The sequence below is a fragment of the Betta splendens genome, chromosome 22 (assembly GCF_900634795.4).
Source record: "Betta splendens chromosome 22, fBetSpl5.4, whole genome shotgun sequence".
Taxonomy (NCBI): Eukaryota; Metazoa; Chordata; class Actinopteri; order Anabantiformes; family Osphronemidae; genus Betta; species Betta splendens.
Genome location: NC_040900.2, coordinates 4,234,207 through 4,260,064, shown reverse-complemented (window position 1 = coordinate 4,260,064; position 25,858 = coordinate 4,234,207). Strand labels below are relative to the sequence as shown.

Here is a 25,858-nt window from a genome sequence, read left to right as displayed (position 1 = left end):
GTGCAGCAGAGGTTTAAGTCAGATTTAATCCGGTTGATTCCCTAATTGGAGTGAATCTAAGCTCGGTGACGACATCGTCCGTGCATCAGCCTTTGTTGTTTAATTAATCTACACGCTAATCTCGTTAGCTAGTGTTAACTGTTGTGATGTCAGATCCTTCCATAGAGCTGACTACTAACAGCTGTGTTGTGAATGCACAAGGACCGCTCAACGACATGAAGGGTGGGGGGGTGTCGGGTGTTTATTTTCTACAGTATTTCAGTGCAAAGGCAGAACTAAAACCAAACATCAAAGCTGTGAAAGTTCATCATGGCTAAATGTACCCTTCAGTGAGCGTTAGACAAAAGAGATGCTGAGCTGCTCCGACGTCAAACATCACATGCAAACAACACGCACAAATTACAACATCTGTAAAGCAACCCCAAACCCACAAAACAGCAAACATGAAAACAACAGTCTACATTTCCCTCGCTGCATATGAAATATGTAACCATACAAAAGGTCCTTTAACCAGTTGAGAGCGGAGACAGAGCCACAACGTAGCCGAGAAGGAAAAACGTCTTGGTTGGTGTTCAGCACTTCAAGTGAATTCATCTATTGTAAAAAGGTTTTTGATGGAACTATATCAATAATGCCTCAGTTTAAATGAAACTTTCTTACCTTTCATCCATTCTTGTTTGATTCTTACTAACTAAATGAGAAATCGTGCTTAATATACAACAGGCTTAATATTCAGATGACTATTGTCACACAGCAATAAAATCTATAGTGGACATTCCAATGCACCGGTTAAGACGTTCATGGTGGTGTGCAGTGATATTGCATTTTAAGGCCTCACAGTGTGACGTTGCGTTCAAGTATAGACCGGAAACAAGATACAACGCTATGCTAACAAAGTGTGAAATAAAATGTAACCACCAGGAAATGTTGCAGTGTTTCCCGGTGGTTCCGTCGTTCATGCCCCGGGCCCCAGGAGCCCGTTCTGTTTGTGCACCAGTCATGTCACAGCGTTGAGCGGTCTGGTTCACTTAAGGAGACTCTGAAGCATCGCTGTAGCGTAGGTGGGCCGGGCCTGCTTGTTCTCAATGGCCTTCTTGAGATATTGAATCCCGTCACAGCGTTCCCAGATCTCCTCGAACTGCCTGGGCAGGATCTCTGCGCCCCGTTTTCTCGTCAGACCGGTCTCCTCCAGACTCAGCTCGCACATCTCCATGTCGTCTTTGCCTGAGTTGGTGATTTGTCAATTAGAAGCATCTCAAACAGAATCGTGTTTGATTACTTATACACATTACTGCTAACCTGCCACCAGCACAATGGGCCGTTTGTCTGGGTGGAGCTCCATCTGTCTGGCTATCCACGGCCCGTCAAAGTGAGCGTACCACCAGCCCTTCTTCTTATTCTGGGGGTCCTTGTACTGGTCGGCTGGACGAATGAAGGGGATTCGGAAATAGCGCTGTTGACGGTTCATGGCCACTTCTTGGTGCTGGGCTGTCATCGGAGGAGCCGGGTTCTGTTCAGCTGCGGAATGAAAAGTAGGACTTGTTGTTTACAGCGTCTACGTGTAATAAATGTGACTCTGGGGGACAAAGTGAAAAGGATTCAAATTATAGAAGCTGCCGGGAAACGCCACAAGGAGACTCAGGTAAAGCTCTTTATAAAACCCCGCAGCATCAGCAGAGGCCAAGAACCAGATCCAAGTATAAGGCAAACAAAACACAGCTGGCGCGGCTTTCATGAGGCATCATATCAAAGGGAAGAGGCAAGTAAATCTAACGGAAGTAGAAGCAGCAGCGAATCTAATGTTCCCATTGCCCATCAAACCTAAATGTGCGTGTTTGCAGATGAGAACGAAGGGGAAACGCACAACACAGATGGGCTTTCAAGGAAGTGTGAGTGTTTGTTTGCCGGCCGTGCCAGGATGAGTTGAGAAGGAAGCGAGCAACGCAGGGAGCTGTCAGAGCCGCAGCTACTGAACCTGACAAGGCATGGCTGGCACTCGCTTTCTAATTAGAACAAATACTTCTGACAGAGGCAGACAGGGGGTGGCTGCGTTTTTAAGCCTTGACGCTTCATCTGGTAATTGAATGTTAGAGAGCCCGGGCAGGTTATTTGTGTGTAGGCTGTTACGCTCCTGGGGATGAGAGCGTGCGGAGGAAATGGAGAAAGTAAGACCCCGTCACCTGTAACTTTAAAGGTCTGAGCCGTCTCCACTCACCGTAGTCGGTGACGCATTTGGGAGCCCTCTGGTCGCTGCCGTCATCGTTGCGTTTCTTGTTCTTGGACTTCCACGCGTGGTAGACCTTCAGTCGCCGGTGGAACTCCTCTCTGCAGGCGGCCAGCAGCTCGATGTCTGCCGCACAGCAAGGCACCAGTGAGCACGCGCGTGATAACAAGCCGCGCTGTTGCTAACACGGTGACACAGCGAGATGGATGGAGCTTTCTCTTTATGACAACAGAGACGACGGACGTTACCATGGGCACCCACAGAACCCAGTACAACCAGATGTCCCTCAGGGGCATCGGACTACTGTATACAGTGGCCTCAGAGAGGGAGCCTGCAGAGAGGCATCTGCTTTTCATGTTGAGGAGAGGGTTGGCTGGGGGCGACTAGGAAGGCCAGAAGTCTGCCATCCTCCATAATGGGGATAATTTCCTCTTCCCACTGCTAAAGCGCATGCTGATGAGCTGGAGCAGCTGTGGGAACATCCTCACCTCGGCCCTTTGATATTTTTTTTTTGTGTGTGTGTGTGTACACTCTGTACAGCTGCAGTCTCAGCTTTGTATCAACCACTTGGGCTACTCTAGTGAATGACTGAGAAAATCGCCATAGAGCGCAGATGAAAAACTCGCTTGGATCAAAATGGATCCACATATATTTGGGAATCAGGAGTGCCCGAATGTATTAACAGGGAGGAAAAATAAAGATAAATAAACGTGGTGTGAAGATGGGGACCGCATGTGTTGCCCTGCGCTGGCGTAGCGGCTGGTTCTGTGCTGTGTTTGAGTTCGGGCGATGGAGGGGACGTCGCGCCGAACGCGGCTTTGTTTGGCGCTTCTCACCGCAGGACGTGTTGATGACATCTCGCAGCTCAGCATATTTCCACTTGCTGAGGTCATACTTTTTCACACCCGCGGCAGCTTTGGTCGCCTGCACCTGAGGACCTCTGTGGCAAGAAACAGATGAACGTGGGTGAGTGAGAGCAAAAAGAGATGAGTATGCAGACAGGTAGACTAAGTGTGACCTGATGGGAGTAAGAGTTATTGGGGCTAAACACAGTCATGTGGAAGCTAGTGGCTCCTCATCCCATCCCTTTAGTAAACAAGAAGTAAATATGCTTTGTGTCAGTTCAGAGATCAGCCATGTGACGCTTAGTATTACAACTCACCAGATGCCAGTTCACATCTGCTGCCAATTTTCCAAGTGTCTGTTAAGAATGAAATACGGCCTAAACAGTAAAAACCACATGAGCTCCACTGATCTGAAGGAGGATTGGCTGCTTTAACAGTCTGAGATCATGTCAAGTCAGTCCTGCTGAGTTAAGGCTGCTAATTCTATAATACCAAGGATTTAGCTTCGCTGCTAACGTCTCCAAGTAGAGGATTACTGATCTATGAATCATTAGCCAGATTACCAGTAGCATTTATTATTCATACTGACTGGAAAAATGAAACTGATTCTGGCCGCAATGTGTGCCGCCGCGTGGTGGTGATGAACGGGGGCTGAGGCTGCTGGGAGGAGGATGGAGAAGCGGTGAAGCGGGGGCAAAGAGCTTTGCTTTAGGCTGGAGGCAAACAGGGACTAGAGCGCGGGCCTTAAAGGAAGGTGCGGGGCGGCCGGGCTCTTTGCGTTCTGCGTCAGCTGCTTTGCCTGGTGAGTGCACGCACGCCTTCATGTGCTTAAGCTCTGCACACATGCAACACATGTGGCCTTCGGAGCGGCGGTGGCAGAGACACGCAATGTGGCCCATAGATGCCTGAGACAGAGTCTGATCAGGTTACAGACTATTGGATCAAATGTTATTCTGCTCACGCTGGACTTTACCTGCCTTTAAACACAGAGTAGTGCAGTGACTATTCAGTGCCACCGGCAGTCACATGTATTAAGCTGTTGCCAAGTATCAAATATTTGCTAATAGCCACAGTATCTTCAACCAGAGTGTTACGACCTACATTAATATTGTGTAATTAGACATCAATGCAAATGTAAAGACTCCTTATAATGACAATAACGACACGGGGGCGATACTGTAGCCAGTTGATGCAAACAATCTACAGATTTATGCCGAGCCAATTAAGCTCAGCGATCACATTCAGCTCTGTGCAACCTTCAGCTCTAAGCAACGAGCGATCGCATATAATTATCGCCTAATGATTCATGCAGCATCCAATAACCCATTGCCTGCAGTACGTCTAAATTGGACTGGTGATTAAAGTCAATAGGGATGCATGTTGGCTTTGCTCTGCTGGTATAGCCGTGTGTGTCTTTTAAGCAGGTGAGGGATTTAGGATTCTGACAGTGATCAGGACAGACAGCTAGGGAGTGATAAGGGTTGGTGTTAGACATGGTCTGATCAGGGCGTTGATGTCTTACATGGCTTTGGCTGAAGACGTAGAGATAGGAAGATCTGAAAGAAACCCGTCACTGGTGGAAAACACAGCAACGGGAGAAACACACACGTTGATGCGCCGCTGCTCCTTCGTGACTGTGCAGATACAGGACGTGCGGTGTGCAGAATGCAGCAGCGTACCTTCGCAGACTGGGGTCCACCTGCCCCTCCTCCGTGATGAGCTCGGCCTCGCTCTGGGCGATCCTCATCGCTAGCTCCCTGTCTCGCCTCTCCTGCTCCACTATGGCGGTGCGCTGCACTTGCTCCTCACGCTCCAGAGCCAGCTGGATTTCCAGGTCTGCCTGGAGACACACACAAAATCCCACCACAGCAGCTTCACTCTTCATGTGACTTCAAAATCTATAAAGATCATGTCTGACCGTTCATAGTAATAAGAGCTCTGTGTGCCTAAGTCTGATTAGGTCTATTTATCCGCATTGTGGACCTGCTAATAACGCTCGTCTAGACACAACAAAGCCCACAACTAACCCTCAACAACAGCGTTTTCATAGGCCTGACCCAAATTAAAATTCCACATTTTTACATTCCATTAATTAAGACAGAAACAAGTGTTGTAGTCGACCTGAAGCGTGATAACGCGATCTGAAACCCGTGAAAACCTTCAGTTTGAAAGTGAGTAATTTTTTTCCTTCTAAACAATTCTGTACATTTGCTCAAAATACCCTTCACAGACAAGTTGATGGACCATAAATAAGACGCTGCGCTGCAACATTTGGTAAATGCAGCACACGTGGCTGGAGCAGCCTCTGATATTCACCTAGAAAGTTTACTAGCGCAGCTTTGAGATCTAAAGCTGTGGATAAACAAAGTTGCAGAGTCCCCTGAGACATCTGGCTCATGACAGCCTGGTGTCAAATGTCTCAAAGCCAGAATGGAAAAAAATGACATTATGCAAATGTCCAACTGGCCTCCGGTGAATTAAAAGGTGTGTAGACGTCGGAAGCGTGATTTGTGTGTAACAGATGGATGACTGGAAGAAAAAAAAGGACAGATGAGCGTAATGAAAAGAGAAAAGACAAAAAAAATGATGACAATCAGATGTGAGTGAGTACAACAGGATGGATGTGAATGAGAGAGAATAAGAGGTGGGATGAGACACAGGCCAGAACATGAAGGAATGGACTGTTCACAAGAATGAATTATTAAAGAGCTGCAGATTCATTTTCTGTTGACTTCTACTGTATTGATTACCATTTAGTTTTGTGGGGCCGATCTCTGTGATGAACCCTGAACACTGCTTGGTCACCTCTAGTGTTTCACCCTGGGACAGGTTCAAACTATAGCTGGCTGCGTGGTCAGTCACCACAGGGGCGACCTTGTTTGTGTTAAATCCTACAGGCAGAGGACACTGTGGGGAGCGCTGTTTGCTGAGTCATCACATGTGATCCTAACCTGTATCACTTTCTCTTCCTCGTCTCTCTTTTTTCTGTCCTCCTCCTCCTGCTTCCTCTTCAGCTCCATCTCTGCTTTCCTAAAACATTTGGGGAACACAGAGCGTCACGAGTCTGACAGACCACTCACAAACCGCTGACGCAGCGTCTTTGGCGTCACTCACAGTCTCCTCTCATCCTCCTCCTGCTTGCGCCGCTGTTCCTCCTCCTCCCTCCTCTTTCGCTCCTTCTCCATCTCCTCCTCGATGTGCTTCAGTCTCTCACTCTCCTCCTCCTGCTGCTTCTTCTTTTGCATGGAGGTGAGCAGCTGCTCTGAGCGTTTCACCAGTTGCTGGTACTCTGTGTCAATCTCCTTCCAGGTCATCACTGTGGACTGGGTGTCAACAACACAATCAGACTAGGTGATAATTTGAGGACCTACTTTTTATTTGTTTATCCAACTGTTTAATCACGTTTGAGATTCTGCCTTAATCATTATTTCTTCTCTGCTCTATTCTTAATACAGTGTAATACCAAGGGGTTAGACTGCTACTGTATGTTAACATGGAACCTTAAGTTTGCTGGAATAAGCTTCAGTTCTTCTCCAACTTTCCATCTGGAAGATTTCAGGAAGTGTCACAGACTTAACACACATGCTACCGTTATGGAAAAACCCTCCCATGTGTCAGAGAAGTGAAGACACTGACTGACACGGAGTCTGTCACTTGCACACCACAGCAACAATGCTCAATTCCCCACTATACTTGTCAGACAATCAGCAGGAGGAGGTCACCGTGTGGTGGAGATTCATTAGAGCAAGTCTCTACCACAGACACAGGGTGGGAAGATGACAAGGTCTTGTCCCCAACGTACACGGGTCTGAATGACAGCTATTGGCAGCTCATGAATTATTCAGGGAGGGGAAGCAATGCTAAGAGCGATTTCTAAGCACTCGGAGCGCCATGAGTGTCGGCAGCAGAGCCGCTAATAGGCTAACAGGAGAAAGTAGGGGAAGTGTGAGAGTGAGGGAGAGGGGAGAGAAAGGGTCAGATGTCATCATCATGATGGCTTAAGGAAGCCGCAGGATGAGCACTCTAACCCCTAATCATAGCTGCTGATTGCATTCAGGTAACTACAGACTACAGCATTTGGAGATGTACTGGGGAATCACTGGGGGAGTTCAACGCCTGGATGGCTGCATGTGCACATTCCTGATGATTTGCTGTAACTACAGGGTCCAATAAGGTGAGTGCTTATTGCACAGGCTGCGGTGGGTTGGCGATTTGGCAAAGCAGCCTCACTCAATAAAATCACTGAAACGGTCTGGATGAACACACATGAAGAAGCCTCTGCTCTAATCTAATCAGCAACAAAATGTTGGGCAGAACAACATTTCCCTAGTGACGTATGGAGTGAGGGTCTGTCACTGACTCACCTTTATCTTGGCTAACAGCGCGTCTATGGCAGCAGCCAACTCCTGCACCTGTTTGGCCATCTCCTGTTTGCCCTCCCGCAGTCCGTTCACCACCTCGTTGAACCGCTCCATGCGTTTCTTCAGGTTCTGAACCTTCACCATACCGTCGATACTGTGTGAAGGGCAAAATTATGACATTAGCAATTAATACTGTGACTGCAATAAGTGATCTACAAACATTTTTTCAAAGTTGTCTTTTTTAATTGAAACAATCCCCCTTCAGCAAACAAAAGAGAAATAACATCCATCAGAGGTGTTCAATGCTTTATTTCATGGCTCTATTGCTTTTTAACAACCTTCTGATCTAACAATGTGTGTGAAATATATGTGGTTGAGGCCAGAACTCCTACACACATTCCACCTGTTTACCTCTATGCCGCTTATTGCACATTGCTTTTCAGATATGCACCCTTCATATTGAGCCGTGCATCTCCGCATGCGTCAGTGAACATACACATACTACCAGTCACAATCCGAATCTGAAAGCCCATCATTTGGATGGCTGCTATTACCAGGGCCATTTTTCCAGATGCAACCCAATACAGCAAGGCGTGCTGTATTTCCCAGAGCGGCACTGTGTACTGCTTCTTAGAGCAGCGCAGCGAAACACTATTCCTCCATAGATGACGTTTGAGATTGATTCGAACCTCTAAATGCACAATGTGGCAAAGCCATCAAAAGCCACCAAGCATGAATCTGTTTAAATATGAACGCAGAGTGGGGTGAAACAGAAAGGCAGAGGGCGCCGGAGGAGACTCACCGAGGCTTATGCTTCTTCTTACACAACCACATGCGGACAGTCTTCTGAATCTTAATGCAGGCCAAAGCTCTGTAACTCATCTTATTGCGAACTGTTAAAAACAAGGAGAGCAAAACAGCAGCGCAAACAGCAGTAAGTTAAGGTAAAGGTAAATGTAAAAATGTAGAACACTGAGCATGAGCTGAACAGTTGGTCCAGAAACATAAAAATCCCCAGTGTGTGGTCAACTGGAGGCGATATTCTGTAACTTTAATGTAATTTCATTGGACGCTTTTATGTGACCAAGCAAGAGCCAGTCTGCACTTTGTTAAATGGTGAAAATCAATAACTTATAGAGTGCAATGGTTGAGGGAGCCACTTTAAGGGAACCATTCCGCGTTGCTAGAGGCTGCTGCTTTCAATATTCAGAACGAATGGTGTGAAATATGATGGAGTGCAGCCGCCGCGGCTGCGCTGTGTAATAACCTGGGAGGAAATGACAAAGCATCTTACAGTCATCCACTGGAAAGCGAAATAGCTTAACTATTAAAAAGAAGTTGTGCTGATGGTCTTTTATCAATTATTCATTTCTGACGTTTTTGTGTGAATGTCTTTTTCGCCTGCTGAGCAGCTTCAGTACGACGCAGCCTGAGTGTGGAGCCCGTCACTGGTGTGAGGGGCCTAGACCCTCATACCAGACAGGCAGACAAGCATTGTGTGGTAGGTTTGACTTCATGACATACGTTTGATGACAGACAGACAGCACCACTGGACCTTCTTCCAGAGGCTGCACACCAGCCACTGGTTGACTTTCTTCAGCAGCTCCGCCAGGTGCTCCGGGTCCGACTTCATGATCTGGTCGAACTCTGCGAACTGATGCACACTCGCATGTTATAGATGACAATAATGCTCCACTTTAATGTCAGGATGTCAGGCTGATTTGGAGCCGTACCTTCCCTGGGCGGAAGAACACTCTGGTCAGACCAAACTTAAAGTCGTTGTCATTTAGGCCGAGAGCTTTGAACAGAGCCTATAAAAAAACATTCAGTTACACAGCACATGAGTTAGAAGAGATTAGGATTAAACTGCTATTATTTTTCCAGTGATGAGACCCCACCTTACAGAAGAGTCTTGGATTGAGCCGGGTAAGTTTTTCCGGCATGTACTGCTTATACATGTTGTACAGCTCATGGAAGGGAGCTCTGGAGGGGAACCCGCCCTGCATCAGGTCCAGCACCGATACCATCCCTGAGCAACGCCAGCGCGAGGGAAACAATGTATTTTTTCCATTTACGTTAGAATGATAAGTTTCAAATATAGTAGCCTTAACTGTGCAGACTCCACTGTGTCTACTACCTGAGCACTGCAGCTGGGAGAGAATGAGCGCTCCTTCAAACTGGTGGCTCACCATCTTCAGGTTGGGTTTCACACAGCGGATAAAACTTGAGCCCTGCACAAACAAAGATCCTCGGTAAACCTGATCTGTCTCTGCCCGGCGCTTCTGGGCTTTAGATCCCCCGAAGGCAGGAAAAGTTTGCTATGAACTATGATATAGTCGTACTCACAGTGCTGCGGAGCTTCTCCAGCAACAAGTTGAGTTGAGTCTGAGTGTGGAAAGAGAGCGTTTCATGAGGCAAAAGTGTATGATGTCAGATGAGATGAGCTTTAAACCACACAAGACGAGATTCTCATGCTTAATAAAAAACAAGTAGGCAGCAAAACAGTACACAAACAACATTTAGTTTGACAAACACAATAAGTGAGTTTTATATTGTTTCAGCTATTTCATTGCACTTGCCCTGGTTTCAATTTCGTCTCTATTATACCTCAAACTGACTTTATCCAGCTTTATCCACCAAGACAGGTTTTCTCAGGGGAAAGAGGTGGGAGACTGTAGGAAATCTACTAGAAAGGGGGGGGGGGGTGCTGGAAGAGAAAGGAACAAAAAAGGGACAGAGGCAGGAGGAAGAGTTTCAGAACAGATCTGGAGATTACAGCTAGAAAAGTCTGAAGGAAAGACGGGAAAAAGCACTGGGGATGGTTTTAACTGAGTATTATATCACTACCTTCTAAATATCACATTTAAAATGTTGGTTAGTTAGATTTTTAGTTGATTCCTTATCATTATGTATGATAAAGAGCAACATCATTGCCATTTTATTCCAATCATAGTGTGGAATAGTCACAAGCCTCAATGGTTTGTATGTTCTCAGTCTTCATTCAAGCGCAGTTTGTCAGACAATGAAAAGTGACAATGTCTCTGACCTTGAACTTGTTGCCCACGCTTATGAAGCTGAGTTTGCCAGACTTGTGCTTGGTGTCCTTGGTGGAGTTGGAGTTCTCAAACAGCTCTCGCACAAATTTGTCTTTCGATTCACAGACCAAGCTCTCCAAGGACATGTGGAGGGCGTCGTTGTTCTTCTCCACAAACCGAGTCTGTGGACACACGCGTGTGCAGACGCACATTGTCATCTAGCAGCTCCACACACAAGTACAAACACAAATCAAGCCTCAGTCCTTGCAGCCCTCAGTGCAGCTAAAAGCCATGTTAAACATAATCAACACAAAAGAAGCAAGTCTTTATTTTAAAGGATTTAAAATAACGCTAAAACAAGAAATTAAAGTTAATCTCTACTACTCATTTTTATTTTGACTGATACTAAATTTGTGACTCCCCAACAGTATAAGATATTTCTCGAACGCACTGTTTCATAGCAAACTGCTCCAGCAAAGTGACGGACGATGAAGCCCTCGTTGTCACGAAGATTCCTGTGAATGGTCAACTTTGACTTCCTGGGAACCTACGAGTGAGAAAAAAGAGACTAATATTTATACTTACACTCAAACCCCATAGTATCGGTATCCATCAGCATCTCTCATGGGTACAGGTTATTGTAACAGGCAGTCTCACAGTACGTGGCTCGAGAATCAATAATAGTCAATAATAACGCCAACATTATTCATACTGCAGCATTTTAGGCTCAATTAGAGAAATGATCACAGCGTGTTTAAGCATTTTATGATTATAATTAATGCCTAGCATCTGCACTTGGGTTTGGCCACAGCCAGCCACCTCTAATCTGATGCTTGAATTGATGTCAAGGCTGCACTTCTCAACGGATTTCATGCTTTGCAGTGAAACAGGCGGAATGACAAACAATGGCGACAGAGGCGCAGGGCCGGACGGGACTGTGCGTCATTCACAGGACTACGCAGTTTGCAGGAAGAAAGATGATCAGCATAACAAAACCAAAGTCCGAGAGTGTCCTCGAGACAGGAGAGGAGGGATGATGTTAGAGAGGAAGGGAGGCTCGAAAGGAGGTGGAGAGGAGCAGGAGGTCTGACCGTCAGTCTGAAGTGGTCTTTGTGTTTGCCGTGAACAGCCAGCGTGAAGTGTTGGTCGCTGGGCTGAGGAAGACGGTTCTCTTCGTCCAGAATGTCCAGGATTCCCACCAGCTTTGCTTCCACCAAATCTGGAGGCAACACATATTGATTATTACGACTTGTGCTTACGTCCTGCTCTTCGTTATAGAGCTTTTGGCATCAGCATCTACGGAGATAGAAGCCCGAAGTTACTGAACCACTTAACGTTCAGTCTCGGAAGATGAGTCCTATTGGAAATTTCCACTGTTTAGTGTTTCTGCATGTGAATATTCAAAATGACAAAACATGTTCATCAGGAAGCTCATTTAACCATATATCTGAATTATTCATATGACATGCTGCGTTTAGAATATAATCCAATGGTGAAGGACCTCAGAAAAAAACATTTGCATGAACAAGCACCTGTGCATAAATCCTGAAGATTGATGAGTGAATTAATGGCCGAGCCGAACGGTCATTTGCAAGTCATAAACGTTATTCACGGCTGTCAGTTAACCCCGCACCTGAATAATCACAACCTTTGAAATACAAATCAGACTGCTTCACCTTGATACACTGACTACTTCATCTCATTAATTTGAGGATTCATTTGAGCACAGACAGAAGAAAAACAAGGGCAACTCGTGTCTCCGGCTTCTCATGGCACAAAGAGGCCTGAAACCCCACTAATGCTCATTACGCCCTCTCCCTTCAGATTCATGGATGTGCCGGTTTCTTGAATAAGGAAAGTCATACTTTGTTTTAGCCTCATGACAAGTGTCGTTCCGCTGCTCTGATGTGAAAGGAATGATTGCGACATCGCAAAGGTCAAAACTTCATCTTCCCTCGTGGTAGTCCACACACTCCTACACACATACACCTTTGATTTGAAACCTTTGAAACCAGCTCAAGTCAGCAATCGCATCGGCTTTTGAAGGCGATGCGTTCAAAGACACTTGTCTTTTTCTTTGTAGTTTGTATCTGACAGTTCTAAGGTTTTTAAGTGACTGTCCTCACAGGGAAATCCTTGCACCCAGCTGAAGGCTTCGGGCGGTGACACCTACCTATGCAGTCCTGGTTGTCAACATAATGCACTTCATTCACTCCCAGTCCTTCCTTTTGATACAGTTCTTGCTCCTGCACAAAATTAAAGAACTCAATTAACATTTTTGAACTTGAAATGTTTAGTTTCAATAGAGACCTCAGAAGAAAAACAACAGCAAACACAACAACAAACTCTCTTGAAAGAGAAAAATAATAAAAAACAAATCCCATGAGATATCAGCCGTCTAATGAGAGAGTGCACAGGTAAAACACATCCAGTATGAGCAGAGCATGGCAGGGAGCCTGGTGAGCCCACCCCCTCCTCCTGGCTCATGTGGAGTCTGTAGGTTTGGCAGGTTTGGAGAAGTAAACCACACAGATTCACCTTAAGCCACACGCTGCTCACCCACCTCCTTCAGAATGCGCTCGTTGAAGAACTGCTGCAGCTTCTCGTTGCAGTAATTGATGCAGAACTGCTCAAAGCTGTTATGCTCAAAATACTCTAAAGGGAAAAAACACAGAAGAGGAAAAAAAACATGTATTTCAATTAGCTCACAAAATGAACAAAATGTGCAAAGCCTGTGTTAATTATGCCAGTGTGGGAGAAATTAATTCTCAAGCAAGCGCCCTGGTAATGAAGTGTGTGCATGCATTAGGATACTTATATTAGGACACACGTCACACACACAAGTCTCTCTGCAAAAGAATTCTAAACAAACCAATCTAAAATATCTGCTAGTGCAAAGCGTAGTCCGTCATCAATTAGGATCTATTTTGGTCTAAATCAACAAACTGAGTCACGTTCAATTAAACCACATTCTTTGATGTAAAATGCACTTCAATACCAAAGCCAGCGATGTCTAGCACGCCGATGAAGTTGGAGGACGTGTCGAAGGGAAAACACTGGTTTACTCGTTTGACCACGTGGTCAAAGAGGCGGCTGTACACGGCCTTGGCCAGGGCGTCGCGGGCGTTGTTCGCTTGTTCCACCTTCAGAGGTACCCTGTAGGTACAGACACACAAAGTGGAACAGTCACCCATGGTCCACAAATGAGACAGACGGGTCTCCAATAACCCTCCTTTGAATTTGGAAAACAAACCAAACTTCACGTGGCAGAATATGTTGGTCTTAATTTTCCTGATCCATATGAGGGTTTCTGAGCCAAAAAGGACACTTTAAAACTAGAACCCTGAACTCTAGTAATGACACCGGCATTTAAAATATTCAGACAGGTTGACTGTGGGAGCAAAGTGCATGTCCACAGTGGCGCAGAGTTCAGCTCAACCATCTCAGCTGGGAGAAAGGTGAACTTCATAACCAAGAGGTCTGGGTTTTGCCATAACCGCACTTTCCCCCTTTCTTTCTTCCTTTTTTTATTCTATAGACCCCATAGTGATCAGAAAATTAAAACCTTCATCTTTTAGAAATGAAACAGCTTTTCTCATTATGTGCAGCAGTTCCATGAAAATGGATGAGCGCCTTACAGTTCAACTCAGTGACAGGCACATTAGTCCAGCCGTCAGTGACACCATAACATCCACCACCCTCTAACCCTCAACCCCCACAGGGTTATGGGGTGGATCTGTCTGGGGCTTAATGACAAAGCCAGCCCCCCTTGGCTCCATCTGTTCTCCAGACACTGGGCCTTTACTGTACTGCAGCCATGCCTGCCTGCCTCCTCAGATACAGGCTGCATTATTTATGTGGAGAAAACACTTCCAGTCCAGGCCGGCATCTGGCCCTTCTGAAATATTAATCCACTAAACCTGGCCCCATCAGTCAAACCACCACAACACCACCAACATACACAGGAGCAGTGTTCAATTTGCACTATATTTTCCTCTGGACACATGAACTTTGACCTGGAGGAAATGAGCTAATGTATAAGCTATGCATGTACACTTATTTTTCTGTTTAATTACAGTATCTTGCACAATGATGCATGTTAGTATTGTTAACTATGGCATCAGTGGCAATTGGCAAATCTTTATTATGGGGTTATTAGCAACTATGATATGTGTAATCACCTCATTGCCGTTATTTAGCTCACTTTAGCTGATAGACGTTTTATAGAAACCTTCCACCACTGTGCTGCTGTGCTTACTTGATAACTGTGCCTTTGGCACCGCCTGCTGTTGTGAGCATGACTCTGGTTGTGAGGCTGACGCGAAGGTCGTCCTGGTCCAGGCCTAGCAGGTCAGCACAGTACTCCAAAGTTTGGCCAGACTGATTCTTGAGGACACAACCACCTGAAACACATGACTGTATGATGAATATTACAACAAAAAACTCTATGAAAACTACTGTTTGATGCTATACTATACAGTGTGCACTATTTTTGCCAGAGGGGGTGAAGTACATGCAAATGGGAAAACTCTGCAGCGATTATTCATTAGTATTGAGTCAGTAACAGCTAAAATAAAATAGGAGACGGTTGCCAGGAGTAACAGAGGTCAGACTTCATAATAGCTTGAGACTAAACTATGGTAATTTACAAAGACACGGATCTAATCTTAAAAATATTACACAATAGTAATCTTTAAACACACAGCAGGCTTCAAGGCCCTTAATAGGCATCTTAATTTGTTCATGTCAGTGAGATGTTGATTCTGTTTAGAAAGGATGGTATAATTAATGTAGCCCAGAGATATGGGAAGCTTGTAAAAGGAATAAGCTATGGCAATGTCAATAATTTCATTTTAAATATGATAAAAACAGTGATAAAAAGACAAATGATATATTATGGCTTTACTGTAAGTAATCACCAAACATAATTTTGAAGTAAATCTCACCTGAGGAGCTGCCTGTTTCTTCAAAGTCAATGTTGCCCAGATGCAGAACTCCCGCAACCACCCTGAACAGGTCCAGCTTCTCAGTATCGTCCAGACCGATCTTCTTCATGGCCACGCACATCCTGTTGAAGTCGCCGTGGTCGTCCAGGAGAGGGTCCTTCAGGGCACCGACCTTTACATGCTGCGAAAGACACCAGAGAGTTAGAGGCTGAGCAAGCAAAACACGTTTTAAGGTAAAATGTAAAGAGCCTCTACCCTCAGCACACAGGAACCCCAGCAGCTGAAACCCAAACCAATGGTGCTAATACCTTTCCAGCTGATCCAAACACTGCACACGCATGCAGACAAAGAGGAAGCATGCACTCATATTTTCTGTTTGCTGAGTGAAAACCCCAGAGTGTCAGTGTTAACTTTAGAAGAATAAAGTACAGGATAGAGATCAAAGAGCACAAACCCAGATAAAAAAGAAGCATCACCTTATTGTCCTATATACAAAACAGGAACATGTGGCAAAACAAATAGAAAATATAATATTAACACACACAACGTATTTACACCCAGACACATTATGCAGTAATTAAACTAGATTAAAATACAATTTAAATGTTTGCCACAGGTGGAATTAATCTTTTCCTACTGCAATGCCTTCATCAGGCTCTTGCCTCAATTACCATTACAGTATTGCCTTGGTTCCTTTATGTTTTTGGCAGCATTTCACTTGGGTTGAGGTCTGCACCATGACCAGGCCATTCACTGGTCTGCTGCACCTCGTCCTGTTGCATGACCTCGTTTGGTCCAAGCTTTAGCTGCGGGACAGACGGCCCCACATTTTCCTGCTGATGGATTTCTCCTGGCAACTTGTTCTGTCTTTTTCTAACTATGCTGACAAAGACTCTAATGTAAGACCTGCTATGATCACAGGATGACGAATAGAATGAATTTAACAGGTTATGATTGGCCTCTGAGGCAAAATAAGCACAGCTCAACAGATCGACTTTACTTCAATATTTCATCTGATTCCACAGAAACCCTATTTGATTCAACTCAATGAAGCATCACAGACAGACTGCACGATAATCATACGATCTGAGCTTATTGCACTGCATGAAACTTTCTTTTCATCTCTACAGGGAACACGATGTAAGTCCAATTTAAACTCTAAATCAATCTTAGAAAATCTAATTAACATCCAAATGTATTCCACCAGAACAGAACATGTTACCTCAGGACTCTTGCGGTTCTGCAGGATTTGTTTGTCGGAGTCTTTAGAGGCAAAGTATCGGGTACATCCTCGGTTGAGGTACTGCAATGAAGAAAAATCATTTAGACATAATTACAATTTTATAATAGTTCATAGTGAAATATTTGTTATTGGTTGGTGATTCATTTAACCAAGAAGGAGCTGTTTATGTGTGCCAGGGTCATCACTAAATATGAGCTCATGTGACATCTAGTGGGCTACTGCAGAACTGACTCACACTCACATGGTTTCAAAATGCATATTTCTGCCCTCTCACAAAAACATCACAACTCATAGGATAAATTAAATTTCTAATTGCAAGTGCAGGTGCTAGCGTGAGCTGACCCTGAAGCTGTCTGGAGAGTCCAGGTGCAGGTTCTTCTTGATGTCCTCAGAGGCCCCAGCACACAGCCGGTAGAAGATGTGGTAGTTCCTCTCGTCGTTACTTTGCATGCAGATCCTCGACTTCTCTAACAGGTAGTGGGAGACGAATCCACCCACAACCGCATTCTGGTAGCACAAGAAAATAATAATAGTAAAATATTAAGGATTATTTACTGTGTCAACAAGATACACAGTGTTCAGCACTTACTGTACCTTTTGATTGAAGTGGATTTCCACAAACTTCCCAAATCGACTACTGTTATTATTCCGGACAGTCTTTGCATTCCCAAAGGCCTCGAGCAGGGGATTTGCTGAAGTTTGAAATAGGAAAAATCAGCCCAACAGTTAGATGCCTCAAAAGAAGACAAGCCTTCACAATGTTGTTATTACCTTCTACAATTCTCTCATCAATGTCTTGGCCACTGCCGTACGTCGTGGTCAAATATCTACAGGACAGAAATAAAAGAGGCCACAATGTTATTAAAATTACCAGAAGCATAGTAACATGATTTATAACATGCTGTTGATAGTCTGCAGTAGCCTTAATAATGATGTTCTTGTCGCCTTTCGCAGTTGATACCACCTGTCGAATATAACTCTATAAACACACCACTGGCATGTAACAGTCTGCATTGTGTTATTAGTATTAGTTAGTGAACACAGACAGACAGTGATTCACGCAAGTTCGTACCTGAGAACGAACTTTGTGTTTTCAGTCTTTCCAGCACCGGATTCTCCAGAAACTATGATGGACTGGCTCATCTTCAGAACCTTCATGTCCCTGTAGGCTTTGTCCGCTAAGAAGAAAATACATGATTGATCACTGAAACATTTTTAAAAAGCATGCTTGTGGGTGTGACCTCTTACCTATGGCGTAAACATGAGGCGGCAGCGTGCCCAGTGACTTTCCCTGGTACGACTTGATGGCATCAGGGCCGTAGAGTTTGGGAATGTCATAGTACGGATTCACAGCTATCAAGATGTTAGCCACATACGTCTGTATGGGGTATAAATATATTATGGTTAAGGTCAGCTATAAATGATTGAATAACAAGCAACAACAGAGGTGAAAAGTGAGCCTACAGAAGGCTGACAGGACACACCTTAACCTGCTTCCCTATCCTGCTTTTCATATTTACCAGCTGTCCCTCATTTCCTAAGTGACCGTCTGGGATCGGGGTTGGGTTTGCCACTCTGACTTTGTGACCTTTCTTGCTTCCCTTTACCACCTGGTACTTTAATGCAGGGATCCTCTCTCCCTCTGCCCTCCAACCTGTTCTTACATTTCCTGATGAGGCAACTGCATACTCGTTTCTTTTAACCATTGAAAAAAGCCGGAGTAACAATGAGTACTGAGCAGTGAAATATAGAAAAAGAAGGAAGCCTACGTAAATGTGGTCTTTATTGTATCGCACTCTGACGTTGTTGAGAAGAGTGGCTTCATTCAAGTACATCAGTGAACCTGAAAACAGAAACCAGGAGTTACAGATCGAATGTGAAATAAAACAGCCATAGAAGTAATTTATAATAAAATTCACAGTAAAATCTTACAGTTGTCATCAACATGTTTGTTGACATCGTCCTCTGCTGGGAAGACTTGGCTCATTGAAGCAAGAAAGGTCTGCAACATCAACAGTGTGTTTAACTCCAAAGACAGACAGAGAATTTTAATAGTTTTATCCAACAGGGGAAGACATATTAAACATAAAACACTGAGCCAGCACAAATAATCATGAAACATTCATTATGCTTAAACATTACAGAGATGATGTTTGCTGAGACGTGTTCACAAGCTAAATTAGTCACTGATATTCTCAAGCTATTGTTTAAGAGTCTGAGTTAATGGAAATAAACTCAATGGAACAAGCCGGCTGCGAGAGAAACAAGGGACGACATGGCAAGGTCATGAATAATTTGGTGGGGGAGCAACATAATCTGAACACCTGAGCGAGTGAAGTCAGCGTGTGTGTGTGTGTGTGTGTGTATGTGTGTGGCACAGACCAGATGATGGTGCTGTGAATTGTTTGAACAGCCAAGCAGCCTGTGAGCACGAACAGAACGGGCTTTGTGTGCCGGTCACAGTGCTTTGGCTCAGTCTAGAAGTGCCCAGTGACAATTAACATGTGAGAAATGCCTTTCTAATAAAATTGACAAAGAGGAGGAAGAGGAGGACGAAGAAGCCGCCACGAAAGCACTAATGAGCTCAACGCTGCATTAAAAAATCCACTTAATGGGCCTTTCATTGCTTTACCAACGGGGACAGAGTTTCCGCCTTGTATTCAAGCATAAACTGATTAGGACCAATCACGCCGATTTCAAATGAAATGCACTCAAATAGACTGAGGTGAGGACAGAGCTCCCAACAGAGCTTTGTCTGAGTCGTGCAGTAAAAGAGGAGCAACCTTAAGCAGTTGTTGGTGCTGATGATGATCTATGACTGTAGCTGTGGAGACCGTGCAGCGCGTCGGCTGTAAACATGGGCGTCCTCCGCCGGAGACGTGTGACGGCTCAGGTGTAACAGGTGGCCTTTACCTCCTAATGAGCCGCGCTCCCTCCAGGCAACACTATCAGCGCGCCGGCTGCTGCTCTCTTTATTTATTCATGCCGCTCTACATGCGGTCTCTCATGTTTCGCACATTTTACACACTGTGGCGCCGACGCCTTCACGGCGCATAATAGTCTCCATTTTGTTTTTTTTCCCACAAAGCGTCTGTGATGACGACTGTGACGGCGGAGGCACAACCAGCTTCGAACATCCTGAGCCATGAAAAGGCGAACCTGGTCCTGTCACCTGTGATTTACATGGGATGCTCATGTGTGCACAGTGCTTGTACGGTATCTGTGTGTGTGTGTGTGTGTGTGTGTGTGATGACCCACCTTGCCTCTCTGGTTCAGCGGCTCGATGGTGAGTGCGTCGGCTCCTATGTCAACGATCATGCCCAGCTGGAACCCGTCTGTTGGGTGGGGCGCCCATACTGGCTTCCCGTCCTCCATGGCCACACACCTGGAAGAGGTAAACCGACAGAACAGAGGCCACATGAAACACATATCACAAATATGCAAAGTATAATATGTGTTTTTGCATTTTTTACTACAAACAAACTGAATCTGTTTGTATTGTACAGTATAGGTTGCTCTTATGCCTGTTTGCATGATCCCACACTCTTTATTAGTCTTTTACTACACAGCAGCAGAATGTGTTTATTGTTACACTGACTCCAGCTCCTGGGCTTTGTTAAAAGGCCTCGAACTTATATTAAACTAGTTAAATGTGCCATCCACAAGTTTCACAAAAGTGCTTAGTGTGCGTTTTGCTTGGATATCCAATTAGCGTCAGGGATTGAGGTCAAATGTCAGAGAGGAAGGTGGTGGAAACTGCTAATGTAGCTCCTGGGGCTCGTCAGCTACATTACACAGCATTATGCTGGATCCAACTAAAGGGAGGTTACGCTCATCCTCAACAAACCATATCTGGCACCCGGAAAGATTTTATGGTTTCATTGCCTCATCAGGAACCACAGTGACATAGGCTTCACAGAACCTACAAGTTCTAGTCAGTCGCATACTGTAAGTTTTATAACTCAGACCTAACCAAAACGAGGTACAACAAACGTGAATGCTCCATCTGTGCTTTTCTGAATCTCAAGTGGGTCAGACAATTTTTTTTACTATATGAAAATCTGCAGTGACGATCATTTGATTATCAAAAACTCCAACAACAGGTGGCGACATGTAAAGCATGCACAAACACACACGACAGAGTTTGACACATCAGGGTTGGTGGGATCAAATATGATGATACCCATCAGTCTTATTACATGCCCACAGGAAGTACGGTGCAATGCAAGGACACCAGTATCACTCAGGCTTCACGGCCTCCACATCACAATATAACACAAAGCATCGCTGACACCAGTCCTGCACGAGTAACTTTGACTCCGTAGCCTTAAATCCTCTTAGCATTTGACCCTAATCCACGCAGAGAGGTGAGACACTTCAAATGACAGCTAAGCCCAGCGACGTGCTGCGGGACGATGCGTGGGCGCAGAGGGAGCAGCGTGGGGCACGGAGGGAGCAGCGTGGGCACGTGGGTGGGGGGGGGGTCAGCGTGGGCACGGAGGGAGCAGCGTGGGGCGCGGAGGGAGCAGCGTGGGGCGCGGAGGGAGCAGCGTGGGGCATGGGGGGAGCAGCGTGGGCGCGGGCACGCAAATGTATGGACTCGGGCTGGGAGTTAAAGCAGGACGCACAAACACGCCTCCTGCTTCCTGCGCCGTGTTTCCTGTCCTCTACCGACACGGGCTCATGGAAAAAGCACCTAATATGAAATACGGACGGGTTCAGTGAGGGCGACGAGTCAGCGGTGATAAAATAAGAGTAATAGATACGTTTAAAACCCTGTTTGGACGCGTTTAACGTTGTGATGCCACGCTGTGAGTTCTGCAAGTATTAATTTACAGTCGTCCTCATAATTAGTTAAAATAAAATAACCCCCTCATGTAAAAGACTCAGCAAAGCAACGGTGACGATCGTTACTCAGAAGCATAAATACACAAATATTGCATCAACAGTAGCAACTAGTTGCCCCGTGTTTACTTTAACATTAAAAGCGGCCCGAGCTCCTCCCGCTCCGCTAAAACGTTAGCGGCCAAAACACAGGCGGCGTCACTTACGACTCGTTTCCTTCAGACGGTTAAAGGTGAGACCCGCATGCGGACGCGTTAGTCCCGCTCTGTGGCCCGTTTCTTCTCCTCGGGACAGGACGCGGCGGCGGCAGCAGGCGGTCTGGGTGACGGGCTGCGCTCGCGCTCCGGTGAGCACGCGTGACGTCACTGGCCGTAGACCGCAGAAGGCGCGTTGAAGTGCTGCTCGTAAGACCCCGTGTCAGGTAGTCCTCGTTTTTCCAGGTGCGTTTTACTTTTATGAAACTCAGACGCGCTGCACTCGCCTGCGTTACGTGCAAGTGCACGCGTTAATCCAACAATGACCACTTTCAAAGCTGCTTTGAATAAAACGGAACTGAAGTATCAAATAGAAGCAGGTAATTTATGCCACTACTGCAGGTCATCACATACATTTGCATATGCAGAAAAATAAAATTTGTGTAAATCATTATTTTGGTTTCAGCCGTCCTGGTCTGAGTACTTCACTGACTACACTGAAAAGACAGCAAATGATGACTTGAGGGTAATGAATATTTAAAAGGCAGGTAATCTAAAACTTTTGTGGGGATTTTTGAAGGAGACACTCAATACACCATTGAACGGACGCTGAATACAGGGGTTGTAAATCTAATTAGGACATTTGATGCTCCTCAGCTGGACCATCTCCGATTACTGCTGCTGGATGACAGCATGTAAACACTGACATTTTTGTAAAGGCATAATGATGCACCAAGGGCATATTTGACGTTTGGACAGTGCAGTTAGAACCCAAATACCCAACATTAACATCCTGTTATTTTGTTCTTATTTTCCTCCCGTTTTTATGTGATTATTATTAATGAAGTGCCATAATATAACAGATGTTGCAAAAAAGAATCGACTATATTGATATTAAAGCCACGTTCTTAGGTATTTGCACAATAAAGTGACAGCGAAAAGAAAATCGACATCTAGGTCAACAGTTTTTTGAGCGAACTGCTTCATTTATGTGGACAATGGCGCCACCACGTGGTGACAAAGGGGTAGAAGCTGCACTGTTTAGCCAAATCCCCAACCAATTATTACTCACTTAACAGGAAGGGCAGAGAGCAGTCAAGAGGAGGGAAGGAACGCATTGGAGAGCTGATCATCTCAAGAAATCAGCGCACTCTGGGAAAATAATAGTGACACAAGCCCAATTATAGCTTTCATATAACATCACAGAGCACATCTTAATATCTTGACATGAAGTGTCTCTTATGCACAGTAGCAGGGAAAAAAATTGCAATCATATTTTAAAACATAAAGTCAGCCGATCACAGTGAATATTTAACGTGTCATTGTTAAAAGAGACACATGCAAGAAATCCTTCTTCTCACTGGTGTATGCATCAGGGGCCTCCACTATCAATCACTTTCCCAGCCAATTATCTGCTGGGCCCCAGCTGCTTTGGACTTTATCTGTGAAGTGTTTATGAATGTCCTATCACACTCATTGTGTGGAGCCTGTGGAGCAACATGAAATGTGTGTGCGTAGGACCACTAGTGTTCAAAACCCTGCAAGTCTCTGCAAGTGGGCAATCCTGTTTCCGTCTGTTTGGAAAGGTTCTCTGCAGGTAGGACACTGAGATTAATACAGTTTTCAAAATCCTTCCTGAAAAGTTGCTTGTATCATTTATTATCTTTTTTGGTGAATGTTTATTGTCAGTAGCGATAGACTTTCAATGCATGTAATGTAAAACATTTAGGAATGTGTCTGTCTTTGGCGAATGCTCAGGTTTATATCACTGAATGTCATAATGTTCAATAATTGTGCAATTTTAGCTGCAAAATGCTGTGTTTCCTTAGGATTATTTGTGTAAATTCTCCTTAGTGTTTTGTATCATTTCCCATGTGTTTCCAGTGTAGCCCACTATCCAGCCGATGTAGAAGGATGAGAGGACAGAAGCTGTTACTGCTCATGATACTTACGTCAGTGATGATGACTTTTTTACCTGTACACTCATCGTATGGAGAGCACTTGGTGGAGGACACCTGCACTGTTCAGATCCTCGTTCCTGGACTTAAAGGCATGCAATTCTCCCTCACCCTGCATCTGTATACAGAACATTTGAATCAGCCCACAGCACATGTTTTATGAGTTTTTGCTTTGCCAAAAGGAGAACCAGGAGAGAAAGGACAAAAAGGAGCACCGGGAAGACCTGGAAGAGTGGGACCTCCTGGAGGGACTGGTACAATGTTTAGATTCATACATGGAGCGTGACGGCGGAATACGTCTGCTTCTCAGTGTAGAGGATCACATTCACCATACACACAAACATGCCTTTGCTTCTTCTGGGGTAAAGATCACATTGCTCGAGTTGATAATGTGCTATCTTTAACAAGTGTTTACATTTGGCTGAACGGCTGGAGGAGGGAGGATTTGCTGTGGACAAGTGTTTACTGAAGACATTAATGAGGCCTAAAGCAGATTTTGATTAACATATCTGAGGCATAGTAAAAAGTTGCCTTTTTACGTACTTTACAAAAAATGAGTACATGAAGTGTTTTTTTGTTTTTATTCCCATCAACCCCTTTTTGTCAGGCCAACCTGGGCTTAATGGTCAGAAAGGAATTATGGGACGATATGGAAAAGTGGGACCAAGTGGATTGAAAGGTAACTGTAAAATACTCCAGTCTACTTAATTTGTGATTGTTTGGGATTTGTTTCTTGTTCCATCTTTTATCTTGTACTAAATGAATAATTACATGTTATCTTTGAGGTGTAAAAGGAGACATGGGAGACCCAGGTCCAAGGGGCCCTGACGGAGACCCAGGTGACATATTATAAACCATCTCGATCAGCTTGTCAAACAGATTGTTGCAGAATTAGCCTGACACTTTTAGCGATAATTCCTAAATAAATTATGACAACCAGATGTAATCTCCCACCAGGAGTTCCATGTGAGTGCGGACCCATGAGAAAGCTGATCGGGGAAATGGACATTCTCGTGTCTCAGCTCTCCTCGGAGCTGAAATTCATTAAAAATGGTATGATCCCAGCATTCTTTCACATAAGTACATGTGTTTTAACGTCTAACTTACATTGCTACTTGTCACTGTATATGTTTGCTGCTTCATCACTCAAAGTAACTAAATGCTGGGCATGCCGATGTGAAATATATAGAAATACAAGTGCTCATTTTTCAGCACTGCCCTCCCCTGCAGCTGTCGCTGGCATAAAAGAGACAGACAGTAAGGTCTATGTGTTGGTGAAGGAGGAGAAGCGCTACTCTGACGCGGAGGCCTACTGTCAGACGAGGGGAGGGCACCTGGTCATGCCCAAGGACGAGGGGGCCAATGCGGCCGTGGCGGGGTACATCACAGAAGCCGGCCTGAGCCGAGTCTACATTGGAATCCACGACCTGGACCACGAGGGCGTTTTCACCTACGTGGATCGCTCCCCCATGACGACCTTCAGCAAGTGGAGAAAAGGCGAGCCCAACAACGCCTACGACGACGAGGACTGTGCTGAGATGGTGGCGTCTGGGGAGTGGACTGACGTGGCGTGCCATCCCACCATGTACTTTGTCTGTGAATTTGACAAAGACAGTGTTTAAGTACAGTCCTCGCTGAAGAAACATCTGACAGAGATTGTTAAGCAAACGCTGAGTCCAGCTACTATGTCTTCACATGGTTTATGCTGTCTCCCATGTGTAAATAAATAATGACAAAACGACATGCACGTTGCACAAACTAGTACTGTATATCTTCTACTATTTTCAACAGCTTATAAGCTATTTATTTTCTTATCTCACAAGCAACATGAGGTTTTGCTTTTTCACTTAGTTTAAGAGCACTCTTAATCTTGTATGCTTTGATTTATTACTGTTTACAGCAGCACGTCAGGCACATATTGAGTTTTTATGCTATGCAAACTATGCTCTGAGCAATCTCTGAGCAACAGTGCCGTCAACAAACACAACACAATAACTAATAGCGAAGGCTGCAGATTGTGTGGAAAATATGAAATTAAAACAAAGGTTTTGGTTCCAGTTGGCTGCTTTTAATCAGATTAATACAGCACAATATGCATTCTATATTCATTTTTACATAATAACGTATGTGCCAGATGTTGTACAATAAACATTCACGGACAATTTTAAACCAACATGGTGTATATATCTTGTTTTCTGCTCTTGAGC

At 44.9% G+C, this 25,858-nt stretch overlaps 2 protein-coding genes across 7 annotated transcripts; one reads left to right on the top strand and one right to left on the bottom strand.

Moving 5' to 3' along the window:
* Nucleotides 1-223: 223 nt before the first annotated feature.
* Nucleotides 224-25,243, bottom strand: myo6b (myosin VIb). 5 transcript variants are annotated; one of them, XM_055505773.1, is made up of 35 exons: nt 25,106-25,243; nt 23,669-23,769; nt 22,766-22,845; nt 19,913-20,039; nt 18,587-18,656; nt 18,424-18,497; nt 17,903-18,032; nt 17,727-17,832; nt 17,426-17,481; nt 17,249-17,346; nt 16,997-17,161; nt 16,634-16,714; nt 15,412-15,592; nt 14,724-14,868; nt 13,464-13,621; nt 13,029-13,120; nt 12,639-12,711; nt 11,557-11,684; nt 10,917-11,012; nt 10,477-10,647; nt 9,777-9,815; nt 9,568-9,661; nt 9,329-9,459; nt 9,164-9,241; nt 8,955-9,084; nt 8,233-8,323; nt 7,434-7,584; nt 6,184-6,392; nt 6,021-6,099; nt 4,749-4,909; nt 4,592-4,642; nt 3,061-3,164; nt 2,216-2,350; nt 1,300-1,518; nt 224-1,224 (listed from the first exon to the last, which is right to left on the bottom strand). In XM_055505773.1, exons 4-35 carry the CDS (start codon nt 20,027-20,029, stop codon nt 1,025-1,027), a joined length of 3,813 nt encoding a protein of 1,270 aa, XP_055361748.1. In that variant the 5' UTR covers nt 20,030-20,039; nt 22,766-22,845; nt 23,669-23,769; nt 25,106-25,243; the 3' UTR covers nt 224-1,024. The 5 variants fall into 5 exon arrangements, with proteins under 5 accessions (XP_055361748.1, XP_055361747.1, XP_055361746.1 ...); XM_055505772.1 differs by lacking the exon at nt 25,106-25,243 and having other exon boundaries at nt 23,646-23,757; XM_055505771.1 differs by lacking the exons at nt 22,766-22,845; nt 23,669-23,769; nt 25,106-25,243 and adding an exon at nt 21,706-21,844.
* colec11 (collectin sub-family member 11) lies at nt 23,153-25,815 on the top strand. Of its 2 annotated transcripts, none has more exons than XM_029139686.3 (7): nt 23,153-23,290; nt 23,578-23,743; nt 23,834-23,905; nt 24,259-24,330; nt 24,437-24,490; nt 24,609-24,704; nt 24,882-25,815. In XM_029139686.3, exons 1-7 carry the CDS (start codon nt 23,153-23,155, stop codon nt 25,271-25,273), a joined length of 990 nt encoding a protein of 329 aa, XP_028995519.1. In that variant the 3' UTR covers nt 25,274-25,815. The 2 variants fall into 2 exon arrangements, with proteins under 2 accessions (XP_028995519.1, XP_028995517.1); XM_029139684.3 differs by having other exon boundaries at nt 24,864-25,815.
* The last annotated feature ends 43 nt before the right edge of the window (nt 25,816-25,858 follow it).

Bases quoted from the DNA above. Each gene is read 5' to 3' on its own strand.
- myo6b (XM_055505773.1), bottom strand. From the start codon at position 20,029: ATGGAGGACGGGAAGCCAGTATGGGCGCCCCACCCAACAGACGGGTTC. The intron at 4,910-6,020 runs GTTAGGATCACA...GTGTGTCTCCAG, and splicing joins AGGAAGAGAAAGTGATACAG to GCAGACCTGGAAATCCAGCT. The intron at 3,165-4,591 runs GTAAGACATCAA...TTCTTGCCACAG, and splicing joins ACGTCTTCAGCCAAAGCCAT to AGGTCCTCAGGTGCAGGCGA.
- colec11 (XM_029139684.3), top strand. From the start codon at position 23,153: ATGTCCTATCACACTCATTGTGTGGAGCCTGTGGAGCAACATGAAATG. The intron at 23,744-23,833 runs GCATGCAATTCT...CTTTGCCAAAAG, and splicing joins CCTCGTTCCTGGACTTAAAG to GAGAACCAGGAGAGAAAGGA. The intron at 24,491-24,608 runs GTGACATATTAT...ATCTCCCACCAG, and splicing joins GGGCCCTGACGGAGACCCAG to GAGTTCCATGTGAGTGCGGA.